The sequence below is a fragment of the Peromyscus maniculatus genome, chromosome 10, assembly GCF_049852395.1.
Source record: "Peromyscus maniculatus bairdii isolate BWxNUB_F1_BW_parent chromosome 10, HU_Pman_BW_mat_3.1, whole genome shotgun sequence".
In the NCBI taxonomy this organism is placed as follows: domain Eukaryota; kingdom Metazoa; phylum Chordata; class Mammalia; order Rodentia; family Cricetidae; genus Peromyscus; species Peromyscus maniculatus.
In genome coordinates this window covers 89,353,496-89,367,139 of record NC_134861.1, presented here as the reverse complement: position 1 = coordinate 89,367,139, position 13,644 = coordinate 89,353,496, and the positions used below count along the sequence as shown (strand labels likewise).

General features: G+C 42.9%; 1 protein-coding gene across 1 annotated transcript in view; it reads right to left on the bottom strand.

Moving 5' to 3' along the window:
* Positions 1-323: 323 nt before the first annotated feature.
* The window catches only part of Anxa3 (annexin A3), a 56,353-nt gene continuing 43,032 nt past the window's right edge, over positions 324-13,644 (bottom strand). Inside the window, exons 11-13 of the mRNA XM_006975360.3 lie at positions 12,012-12,070; positions 9,490-9,612; positions 324-801 (exon numbers count right to left, since the gene is read on the bottom strand). Of these exons, the coding sequence (XP_006975422.1) occupies positions 742-801; positions 9,490-9,612; positions 12,012-12,070 (242 nt within the window). The 3' untranslated portion in view covers positions 324-741. The remainder of the gene's footprint in view (positions 802-9,489; positions 9,613-12,011; positions 12,071-13,644) is intronic.

Here is a 13,644-nt window from a genome sequence, read left to right as displayed (position 1 = left end):
CATTTCACAGGTTCCTGAGGAATGTTGGAAGTATCTGCCAGCAATCCTTCCATTTTTCCTGCCAGCATCCAGCCCAATATTACCTCATTTCCCTGACAAGATTCCATAGGATACCATTCTCCTTCCCTGAGCCATGAGCCCCAACCACACTAAGCTGTTAATGGACTTCTTTATATCTCCTGCAACTTCACAAGGATGATCCCAAACTATCCCTCCCCCTGCCTCCACCTCCTAAGAGTGGGATCGTAGGTGTGCACTACCATGCCATTTCACTATTATTTTTTTAGACCACACCTGATAAAGTAATACATTGAAGCAGCAACAGCATTTACAACAATGTATTTTAAGTTATTTGTTGGCATCAGGCAACACGCAGTATTGGTAGATACTGAAAACAAATGCACAAATTGTATTTAACAAAGGCAACCATTTTTAGTATCCTGATTTATGTTGAATGTTTTTGGACTACACCAATTCCAACTTCCTAAGCAAAATAGAAAATCATTAGTAGATCTTTAATTGCAAATTGAATTTCCTTTATAAACCTCTATAATATGAATGAAATGCTCTAATAGAAAATCATGTTGGCTTTTGCTCTTGCACTAAACAATGATGATTCCTATCAGGCAGACAGGTTGCGGTCTTGCATTTGCTTGTACTTTGGGATGCTGTAGGAAAGCAGTAAGCAGAGCCTTTGCCGAGGCCGTCCGTCAGGGCAGTAGCCTTTGGAGACTGTCTCCTTCAGTCATCTCCTCCACAGATCTTCAAGAGCACGGCTCTGTAGTCTCCAGAAGTATCTGACTGTAGAGGGCAGGACCAACAGGAAAGAACATACCATAAATAATGAGGGAATTAGGGGTGGATCAGACCTCACAGTGCTAGGGAAGTCATTTGGGCAGAAGATGTGCAAGCCGCACTGTTCAGTACAGCACACCTTCACTGACATCATTCTTTCATACTAAAGTGCCATTATGCTCCTACCTGGCATGTTCTCTGCACTACATAATGTTCAAATCCTCCTGAATTTCAACTAGGACTTTTAAAAAAAACCAAGATTTCAACCACTAGGTATTACATATTAGGCACTAACAAAACCTCTAAAAACTATAGTTTAATAACAATTAATGTTAATCTGGCATGGCTATTTGCAACTCACTTACTATGGGGAACTACAGTGTCACTCAATGGTCTACAGTGTGCTTGATATGCATAAGGTTCTGGGTCGAATTTCCAATATAAAAAGCTTAAAGGAAAAGTTTATTTTGTATTAACTATTGCAACCCTTATAAAAAATTCTATGCAGCAGATTATGAACTCTCCTCATCTCCATGTAATAATTAAGTGAGAAATGCAGAGGGTAAGAAAAGTGCCCTCAAATCAGAGAGCCCGGCCCCTCATTCCCGCTGTGTAACACTTTGCTCAAAGATTCTAACATTCCATCCAGTAGGGAAGCTCCTTAAGCTGAAAGGTAAACAACTCAAAAAAGCTTCAGGAAGTCCCTGAAGCTGACCAGATTCACTAGGCTCCTGCTTTCCAGAGCAAGCCAGAAAAGGTGAGAGTCCCTCTTAGACATGCCAAGCCAGAAAGACTATGAGACCAGATCAACTGCCTGGGAGAAGCAATAACCAGCTGAGCTGCCTGCAAGATTTAGGCCAGAGTCACCTGAAAAGATCACTCTCCAACCTGTTGAGCTGCCTACAGGCTGTGCAGTGTGCACCAGGTTCCCAGCTTTTAAGAGCTGTCACCCATGCTGCGGTGGGCCTTGGTAAAGCTGTCTTTGAGTCATTTCTGATTCTGTAAGTAAACCCTCACTCACATTCCCGTAAGTAACCCCAGTAAGGCTCATTGGTTCACCAATTTGGACTTTGGTGGTATCCATACTTTGGTCCATCATGGGATCCCTATCTGGGGTGAGAAGGCATGTGTTGTGTCTCCCAAAGAAAAGTTTTGTCACATAACAGTGTAGCACGAATCTTAAAAGATCTTATTAATAAAAACAAACACGGAGCCAGGGTATTGGGGTGAACGCTGAATGACCAGAGAAACAGAACAAGCCACAGCTAACCTCACCTTGCCAACTTCTCAGCCGATTCTGTTTCCTCAAACTGGAAGCTTCTGAGTCCTCATCTGGAATGAATCTCAGCTGAACTGCTCCTAAAAGCCTGAAAGCTTAACCAGGCTCTATTAATTTCCTGGTTTTCATACCTTATACACCTTTCTCCTTCCTACCATCACTTCCTGGGGTTAAAGGTGTGTGTCACCATGCCTGGCTGTTTCCAGTGTGGCTTTGAACTCACAGAGATCTGGATGGATCTCTGCCTCCAGAATGCTAGGATTAAAGGTGTGTGTGTGCCATCGTTTTCTGGCCTCTATATCTAATGGCTGTTCTGTTCTCTGACCTCAGATAAGTTTATTAGTGTTCACAATATTTTGGGGGAACACAATATCACCACATAACAGCTCTACTCTGCATTGGTGATATAAGCCACAGCCCCGAGAGGAGGTTTAGCAGGCCCTAAGCCAGCAGAGAAAGGTTCTGGTTGAGAAAAGATAACCATGCCAGCTGAAGGGGTTAGTGCACAGTGGCCACGTTGTCTCTGCAAAAAAATAGCACTAGAGGCAAAACTCCGCTTTTTACCCAGATTGCCTTAAAACTTCATATTTGTTTCTATTTTGTTTGAGTAACCTAGTCGGTGATCACGTCTTATCACTTAAGTTTATATTTGGAAAGGTGTAGCTAGGGTAGATATTAGAGTAAGGTCAAGTAAGGAAAAGTTACTGAGTGGAGATGGTGGACATAGTGTCATAGTAGGAGACACAACAGAATCAATATACATGCTGTCATTGATGCAGGTGATGGAAATAATGCTTCCCCCTGTCTTGCTTTGCTCTTTGCAAGCTTCTTTCAAACTGTTGGCAGTCAGCCGCACTCTAGCGTTGTATTTTAAAAGGGCCTTCCAGTCACTCTGAGCAGAGCTGCACACAATTGCTGGGGTTTGACTGGTCAAGAAATGCCGTTCCGCTATGTGACGGCTCATCGGGTAAAGGTGCCCGCCACCAAGCTTGGTGATCTGAGTTGAATCCCCAGAATCCACAGAGAACTGCTTCCACAAGTTGTGCATACACACACACACACACACACACACACACACACACACAAAAAAAAAAAAAAAAAAAAAATAAACAAAAAGATACCCAAGAAGCTTACAATAGGACTGTGATTTGCTACAGGGACCTAACAAACATTTGTCCTGCCTCTTGCCTGTTACCCCTTTAGATGATAGTCTATTTATACTGCATTTTCGAAATGCTGTTTCACAAAATGTTTTGCTAGGTTAAAAAGAACTTTGTGCATCATTCCTAATTACATCTTATTTATTGTTCTTAAGAGTCAGGTATGGAGCTGGGTGTAGTGACACATACCTTTAATCCCATCACTCCAGAGGCAGAGGCAGGTGGATCTTTGTGAGTTTGAGGCCAGCCTGGTCTACATAGTGAGTTCCAGGACAGCCAGGACCACATAGAAAGACTTTGTCTCAAAGAGTCAGGTATGGTGGCATATCCCTGTAATCCCAGAATGTTGCAGGCAAAAGTAAGAGGATAAGGAGTTTAAGGTTACTTGTGGCTACATATCCAGATCAGGGCCAGCCTGGGCTACATGAGAGAGCCTGTTTCAATCATCTCTCCCCTCAAAAAAAAATCTTCTTAAAAAAGGGAAAAAATACTCCACTGATGGCTGCTAACACTCTCCACAGTTCTCTCTCCTCCCAACTTCTTCCCACATTTTACCCTGACATTTTATCAGGACAGACGATTGCTCCTTTATAACAGTGTTTTTCAAGTCACTACAGATAGAGTCTAGGCTCTCGTCTCTTGCCGCTGGTGTGACTATAAATTTATCAATCAAAGTACCCAAGCCATTAATTCTTAGTGTTTTGTAAATCACGCCCAGCACCCATTCTACCCCTCTACAGTACAGCCATTTCCTATCCCTTCGCTTACATCCCATCAGCAGGATTCAGCATCTTTTTCATTCACCCTCCTGGAACATGCTCTTCCCTGGACTTCCGCTGCACCCCTCAGCCCGCAGCTTCTCCCTCCCCACCCTCATCTTCTCTCTGTAGAGACATTATATAGTAGTGATGGGTAAAGCTCAACTCTAAGCTCTCTTTTCTTCACTCCATATTTTCTCTCGAAGGTATTGCCACCCTTATCCAGAGATTCGGAAACATGACTGTGGCAGTTTGAATATGGAATGTCCTCCATAGGCTCCTGTGTTTGAACACCTGGTGCCCAGATGGTGGCGCTGTTTGGAGACGTTATAGAACCTTTTGGAGGTAGAGCCTGGCTGGAGGAAGTATGCCAGTGGGGGATGAGCTTTTAGTTTAGTTTTTTTTTTTCTCTATCATGGCCCCACTTACTGTCTGTTCTCTTTCTGAATTCAGATGACCATGATCAACCAGCTTCCTGCTCCCACCCTCCCACTGCCTGTTGCCAGTCTTCCATGCTGTAATGGATTCTTTCTCTTTTAAACTGTAAGCCAAAAGTGAACTCTTTATCCCTTAGGTTGGTTGATTGATCTTATTTATTTATTTATTTATTTAGAGTTCTCACTGTGTAGTTCTAGGTGGCCTGGAACTTGCTATGCAGATGAGGCTGGCCTCAAACTCATAGAGATCTTGTTGCCTCTGCCTCCTGAGTACAGGAGTTAAAGGCGTGTGCCACTTTGCCTGACTGCTGAAGTTAATTTTACCAGGGTGTTTATAACAGCAACAGAAGGTACCTAGGACACTGACTTTCACAATGTACCCATAGCAGCAACAGTTTCACTGACCTCTCCGAGTACTGGCTCCTAACACATCCCAAACTCAAGACATCAGGACCAGGAACTTCCTCACACTGCCCCAAAGATTCGACCCTCTTGTCAGAAATGGCATTCTTGCTCTGTCCCACGCAAGAATCCTGTGAGTCATCCTTGACACTTCCTCCTCACTTCTCATACCAAATCCCAGGACCTCCCGAGCCTCTGTTCTGGGCTCTCTTTGCATGACTACCATCCCACCCACATGCTCCAGTGTGCCTGTGTCACAAAGACCTAACTCACCACCCCACGTCTCTCCTGGTGTCTGTTGAAGTCATTCTTCACAGTCACCAGAATCTTTTTAATGACCGAGGAACTCTTATGTAACATTCTCATTGACTTCACAATCCCGTGTACTATTTAAATGGTGCCAGAGAATTCCTGCAAGGGCTAGCCCCTCTACCCTGTTTTTATTGTTTCTTCTACCCCAGGGTCTTTCCATTTGCAGTTCCCTCCTTAGAATGCTTAACCAGCTCCACACAGGCACAGCCTTCTGCCTGCTCATGCCTGCTCACTTTCTAGATCAGAACCATCATTTCCCCACAGAAGTCTTTCCTGTCAGTCAGGCCCCCCTGTTATCTGATCTCTTAGCACCCACGTCTCTTACCCTTACATGAAAGCAGTGATTTTTACACGTATTTGTAATCTCATAGGAGCAAAATTCTTTCCCCTTATGACTTCATCCCTGAGTCTGGCACATGGCATTCACTTAATAAATACTTGTGATTAGCTGAATACAGCACAAATTCTCCAACTTTGGATCTCTGGGTGAACTCATTTCACTCTTTAAAGCCTGAGTATTCCCTAAAGTAGATTTTTTTTTTTTAAGTAAGCAATTGACTTAAGGTTTCTTTTCCTTCTGCCACCTAACAGGAGTCTGTTTCTAGGCTGCACCTTAGGAGTCTGTTAAGCATAAGAATTCCAGAGGAGGCACCCAGTTCCTTTTGTGGACCTGATAGGTAGACTCAGGACCTGTTGCTCTGAGAAATATTCCTTTCCAATCCCACAATGTCTTTTCTGTCAAGTCCTGTATCTCCACCCTCCATCCTGAACATCTAGGACTTGACTAGATTATGTTGTTCCAATTATTATATATGCTAATGCCTACTTTAAGCCTTCATATGGGGTCTATGTTATAGACTATGAGATTATTTAGGGTAGTCACATATTGCCCTTATAGAGCACTTTTTATTACTGACAAGGGAAGGCTAACAAAAATGTAGTCTCAACTAAATTTTCATTAATATCTTTCTTAGACAGGGCCTCACTATGTAGTATAAGCTGGCCTCACACCAGAAATCCTCCTGCCTTAGCCACTCCCAAACTACGGGTGTCATCAGCATGTGTCATCATACCTAAATCATCTTTTTTTTTTTAAACCTATGCTCTTCCCTTCCTTCTCCTCACCAGTCATCACCCATGAGGGGGTCAACAAGAGGTCAAGTGTCTGAATAATCGGAGAAAGTAGAGGACCGGAGAGTCAAAGCCTGGGATGTCCACAACATGGAATTCTGACTCCTGAGTTTCAGAAACAACCATCTTTAACGATCCCACTGGCTGGTCAGGAAAATGAGAACGAGATGACCTGACGACGTGGGTCGGAGGTAGAGACACAAACTGGACTCTTCAGTGATGGATTTTTCTTTTTATCAGACTACAAACAGTTTAAATGTTCCCTAACACAATAAGTCTCCATTACCCAGACCACTGGGGGATGGAGAGCCACAGCCTAATCAGATTTTCTGGTTGGCTGAGGGTGAAGCAAAAGCTCCCAGAGTGCGTCAACCTTGTTACTGACAATTGTTATAAAACGTATGAGTCTGCCTTTCTGCCTTGGCAAGTACAATGCGGCTAACGTTATTGAATCTTCCTATGATGATTGAAACTATTGTAATGTGTCAGGATCAATTCAAATAGAATCGGGTGTGGGCTGCTGATGAAATCCATGCTAAGCCCTAGGAAGAGCCTGGTGCTCTTTTGGATTGGTTAGGATTTCAACTTACCCATGCATCTTTCTCTGTCCAAGTTTAGTGTGAAAACAAAGACTCTGGTTTGAAAAGCACAAAGGAATTTGGTGAGCAAATCTAGCTGACTGGTTGAGGTGAATGCATTTATTCATTAGTTAAAAAAAAAAAATCATTTGTGGGCCCTGAGGCTGGAATGCTCCCAAGGTGCTCAGAGACACCCAGGCCAGTATCCGTGCCTAGTTAAGGGTGTCTATCATGGGTAGGGCTGCATTGTGGGTAAGAGGACAGACTCCAACTACCCAGTGTGACACAGGAACGTGGCCTACGCCAGGCATTCCCAGTGGCCATGGTTAGGCATCCCACTCCTCAAGGATCAGGGTTTCAGAGTCCTAGGGCCTAGCAGAGTAGATCCTGCCAAGAATCAGGATCTGCACAGTATAAATAATCCCACAGCTGGCCTTGGGTGTATGCGTCCATCTTGGTACTCTCAACACTTCCTGCTGGCTACTGGTCAATATCCCATTTGTCCTGGCCCCTCTGGGCTCTGGGAGCTGGTTCTCGGCAGGCACTAGCCTGGGTCTCTAAAGCTGATTTTGCTGAGAAAGTCTGTAGAGTATCTAAGAACTCAGAGGTAAAGGAGTCATGCAGCCTGTAGGGCCCTTGTGGAACCAGCCCCAGAATCCACCTTTGCACCTAGTCAATGTGGTACGGGGTGACTGGGATGCTTAGATAGCCTCACTTAACCTCAGCGCCCATATTGATTCAGGGAACCAGTCTGGATTATTTCTCTTAATTATCAAAGACTTTTGTGTGTCCTCTGGGGGCTAAGGTGAAACAAATCAAAGCAAAACAAAATAAAAAACAAAAAATAGAACCAACAGAATACTGCTAGGAAGACCTGGAGCTAGTTCCTTAGCATTTATTAGCTAGCTGGTATATTTCTATTTCAGCTATGACTTTTAAAGCAGGAGATTTTTATGGTATAGAAGCTTCTTGAACAATTTTGTCAGTCTTGCTTCCTTAATAGTTCTTAATTCATTACATACATATGTGTGTACACTGAGACCTAATAACCGTGACCATTGGTTCACTCCTTAGACAGACAGGAAGGAATGGTGAACGCTTTAGAAATATTCTCATCCAGAATGACAGAAACAATGGTTAAAAACAAGAAACTATAAAGATCGATAAATTCAATTACATATCAAATAAAAGTTCTGTTTATGAAAAAAAAATGCCGATAGCCAAGGCAAAAAGGAATGGGGCAATCTTTGTAATGAGATGAAAAAGCGAATCTGCCTTGTGTGAAACGAGGTCTTAGAAGTTAGCAAAAAGCAACAGAAACCCAAAAGAAGAATGAGCCCCAAACCCAGAAAGAGACAGCCCGGTAAAAATAAAAATGGCATTAAAAATGTGAAAATACATTCATTTATAACCGTCACCTATCAGATTGTAGAAATACAAAAGAATTGTTTGTGAGTAGAGAACAGCCCTCTGTTCCGAGGATCTGATGAAAATAAGGAGATGGGAGTCAAGAAGTGGTCATATTTACCAAAAATTAAAAAAAAATTTTAAAAATAGTTTTTTAATCTGTCTTAGCTGTATATTCATCCCCCCAACACTTGTACCACATGAAATTGGGTATGTACACTGAAGCACTAAGTGAATAGCCAGGAACTGTAAACATCTGTTGATGTTACTGGAATAAAAATGGAATGATATATATCTACTAAAAATGAGAAACCTTCCTCATACTGCAATGAGAAGAACTGATGATACAGAACCCACTGTCTTATGTGCATAACATATTTCTTCTTCTTCTTCTTCTTCTTCTTCTTCTTCTTCTTCTTCTTCTTCTTCTTCTTCTTCTTCTTCTCCTCCTCCTCCTCCTCCTCCTCCTCCTCCTCCTCCTCCTCCTCCTCCTCCTTCTTCTCCCCCTCCTCCTCCTTATTGTTATTATTAGTAGTAGTTTTTATTTATCTTTGCTGTGGTAGAGATCAAACCTACCTCCTTGCACATGCTAGGTAAATGTTTACTACTGACCTACACTCCTAGTTCACTAAAGGAAAATTTAAAATATGTGCTTTTCTTTCCTTACTTTGCCACAAATGCTGAAATAATTGTTTAAAAGCATTGCAGTGTAAACAACAGACAGCCAACTTACACATGCATTTTTCAAAAGAAAATTTTCTGACCAACAAACCTTTAAAAAGATGACTCACTATTACAGTCTTGGTGTTTGAGAGCTGGAAAACAGCCATCATTTTTAACAAGCATATTTTTATTTCTATTTCTTTCTAATTGTATGTGTATGATTGTTTTGCCTACATGAGTTTGTTACCATGTGCATACAGTGCCCAAAGAAGCCAGAAAAGAGTGTCAGATCCTGTGGAACTGGAGTTGTGGGTAGTTGCCATGTGGATGCTAGGGACCAAATCCAGGTCCTCTGCAAGAGTGAGTGCTCTTAACCACTGAGCCATCTCTTCAGTCCCCACTCCCCATCCTTAAGGGATGTTTTGGTATAACTATTTTAAGCTCAGGAAACACAATGACAAAGAGAGAGAAATCTAATCAGATCTACCCATGTTTTAAGGACTGCAAAAGAAAGATTGTGAGCAGAGCAAGGGGAACTATGCCTTGCTATTTCCAGAGGAGACTTACTTGAATGGCTGAGTAGAGAGAGTAGCCATAATTTTTCTTGAACTCATGTCGGATGTCCAGAAGGTCAGTCTCTGATCTGGAAACCATTATTCTGTTGAGGGTGAATTCATCCGTTCCAGCACCCTGGGACAAAAGGGCCATGAGAATCTTACTGGTTGCACAGTGACATACAGATAGTCAGTTACAAGAGACATCAAGTAACTGCACAAACTACTCAACTACAGTAACCCCTCTTCACTCATTCAGCACCAAACTCCACCATTCGTTTATTAAAGAAATGTGCCCTGAGCCCTGTAATGAGGGGCTGTGAAGAACATAGAGAAGATATTCCCGATGAGCCTCCAATGCTGTAAAGGATACAGACCGGAAAGCAAGCCACCGGCCATTAATCTGACACAAATCCCAGCACGGGGTGGGGGGTGGGGGGTGGGGGGTGGGGCGGGGTTAGACACAAAGCTCCACCCCTAGCTGTGGAGCTCTGGGTAACTGTTGACTGCTGGGAGAGGCGGGGTCAGTTTTCTCTGAAAGTGTAGCCCTGCTAAGCTGACCACACTCCAGTGGAAGGCTGCACATGCATGAATAGTTGGGCCACTCAAATTGACCTTAATCAGGGAAAAAAAGGGGGGCACACAAAGTTGGGTGGAGAGGGAAGGGGGTGGATCTGGGGAGAGCTGGGGTTGGGAGGGTGAATATGAGCAGAACATAGTCCAAAGTTCTCTATGAATTAATGAAAGTATTAGATAAAAGGTAGTTATAATTAGTCTGACAGATGAGAGATATTGGGTTCAATAGAGGTGTGTTATAGCGGAGCCTGGGAAAGACTATAGATTAGGAAAGGTCTGCCCAAGAAAGTGGCAAAAGCCTAAATGATCAGCTAGGGGGTATGCTGGACACACCCCCAGTTCAAGTGTGAGGCACACCTGTGACCACAGCCCTGGAGAGACTGGGGAAGAGGCATCAAGGCACACATAACACATGTGTCAGGGAAGGATTTGTATAGTAAAAGACTCTCTCTCTCTCTCTCTCTCTCTCTCTCTCTCTCTCTCTCTCTGTGTGTGTGTGTGTGTGTGTGTGTGTGTGTGTGTGTGTGTGTATGAAAGTTTAGGACAAGAAAGAATGCCACATCTGAGGATATACATCTGAGGATAATGAGCAACGGCAAATGATGCGCCTTGTGAATCTAGACTTTGCTAACCATGACATAAAATTCTAACTGTATCCCACATACGCAGAACTATTGCAATATTTTAAACTAAGAATGCTGAGATGAGATCTTATTTGTGGCTGTTTTCAAGACAGCCAGTCCATTTGCAATATGAAGTACCAGATCCAGGGAAGAACCAGAATGAGGACAAGGGAGTCAGAGGAGAGGCTCTGAGACCCACCCAGATGTGACTGCTGCAGTCAAGCAAAGACGTAGCCATGAACTCAGCTGAATACTGGCCAGAGGTCAAGAAAACAGGGAGACATGAGAGATGTTTGCAGGTAGGTGGACAATGGGGAAAGAGTGGGGAATATTTCCAGGTAGCTGTTTGATGAATGCTGATTCTGTTTATTGATGTAGCCAACAAATGCCAGTTGACCATCTACTGTGTCCCAGAATTCTGCTCTGCACCCTGCACACAGCAGTGAATGAATCCATGGAGTTTATTTTCTACTAGCTAGAGATAGCAAACTATCTAACTATTTTAATAAACATTAATAAGAATGAAAAAAAACACACACAGGGAAATAGAATGCAGAGTGATGGAAAGAGAGCAGTTGACCACATCATCAAGGGAGGGTTATTTCAAGAGGAGACATTTGAGCTGAGACCTGGAAAGATGAGAAGAGTCAGCCACATCTCAGGTGAAGGAATTCCACAGACAGGGAAGACAAATACAGAGATGCCAACATCGGAACAGCCTTGGTGACCGGGGAATGGCAAGAAGTAGGAGGTGACTAAGGCAGAAGGAACAAGGCCGGGGAGGCAGTGTTCAGTTTCCAGAGCTGAGCAAGGCCAGGTCTGCTAGGGACAACCTATGAGGTCACTGGTCACAGGAGCCGAGACTGGCAGTGGCGTGAGGTGAGGCGAATGAGATGTCCAGCTGGACATTATTTTACATCCCCGAGAAATGCCCACTAAAGAACCGGAGCATTTCCTCTGAGCTAAGCCCAGGGGTAGGGAATGATGACATGAAGAGGACATGAGTCATCAGCATCCTGCACAGGTTGCTGACTCAGCTGAGTTCATTTGAACTAAGGTTGCTTGAGAGGCCATGCATTGAGGTTTATCATTCTACAAGTTCTACTTCCTACACAAATAAAGTGAGGGAAAAGATTTAGCTAACACATTACGAGCTGCCTCTACCCTGGCTGGTGCATGCATTAGTACACTTTGAGGCAAATTAGTAGAAAAATTAACTACAAAAAGAAACTCACTGAAGTGGAAAATGAATATAACATTCCATCAATATTAAACAGTATTTTTTCCTCCATGAGGGATGCTATCTAAGAGTACAATACAAAAATTTCAAACCAACCTTCAACGATTGATAAAGTCTTCCCGCCAAAAAAGCTGGGGTGTTCCTCGTACAGTGAACTGTTTATTGTTGAAAAAGAAAATAATGATTAGTTTCACTTAATAGAAACTGAGTCAATCTCAGTACTGACTTTTACTTGGAATGAGAGGAAAGCTGCTCATTCTGGATTTTAAAGCCTCATAATGTCATATTTGCACAGAACTTTAGGATGGGAATATCTTCAGCCATGGAGAAAATAAAATTACATGCCAAGGATATTCCCACACTGTCTGACTCATCTCCACATCTCAGACACACAGCTCACCTCATCTTATTCTGATAACTACCTGCGGTGTCCCACAACTCAGTTGCAACATCTTTGGCTACCATTGAGTAGCTTGGGCTACTAATGACTACGGAAATGTGGCTACAAATAACTCCTTACATAAAAAAGGGCACTGAACTTCAATGTAAAACCCAATCACCTCACGGAAGGATTTTCGTTTAAAATGAATGGACTACGAGACACAGGCTAGTGAGACTAACTGTGTTAGAACAACTACAAGCAACTTAGGTTTAGTTAACTAAAAATATACTACAGTCTTCCAAATATTTATCATGAAATGGCAAGGAAAACAGAAATAAAACCAGAAAGAGAGTACTCACAAAAAATATAAGTAAACCAATTTTCCTTGAGATAAAGTGAAAATACGCAGTAAGAGTAAAGTCTATAAAGAACAAATCTATTCATGCAGCATGGTTGTTTTCATGCTCTGAAGTCTGTCCAGGCAGGAGTCTGACCAACAGTGAGGGAATGGATTTTATAATGAAGGCTGGGGCTCAAAACAATGCCTCAATTTTCTTTATAGTGCTTACATCTTAAGGAGAGCCAAAGCCTTGCTGTATGTGGTGGTTTAAATGACAAACATCCTCCATAGTCTCTGAGATTTGAACACTTGACTCCCAGCTGATGACACTGTTTGGGGAGGTTTACGGGGTGTGGCCTTGCTAGAGGAAGTCTATCACTGGGGGGTGGGCTTTGAGAGTTGAAAGCCTTAAATTACTTCCAGCTCAGTCTCTCTGCTTCCTGGTTGTAGTTCCAGACGTGAGTGAGCTCTGAACTTCCTGTTCCTGCTGCGGTGCCTGCTGCTTGCTGCCCCTCCCATGGACTCTCATCCCTTCTAGAACCATAGGCCCAAATAAACCCTTCCTTCATCTCTACGTTGCCTTGGTGATGGTATTTTTTTTTCACAGTGACAGAAAAGTAACTAATACAGCGTCTGTAAATGATTTGAAGAGAACTTGAGATGTGATATTGTCTGACAAGGGACCAACCATTTGCCCTGGTGCTACCTAAATTTTCTTCAACAAATATCATCAGGCTTTAAGAATTTGATCAAAACCATTCTGATCTCTTTTATCTTATTAAGCTTTTCAACTATTTCCCCACAACTAGATATAAATACCCCTTCTCATCATAGTGCTTCCTTTCCTGTAGCTGGCCTTTTCTGGATGTTCTTAAGCGAAAGGCTTGTTCTCTGTATATGAAAATAGGGGAAGTGGCAGTAACTTGGTGGCAAGGACGCCTACTTCGTACCTGACATCATCGGAATGGAAACTGGAGGAGCCACCTCAGTGATAACCATCCCCAAAG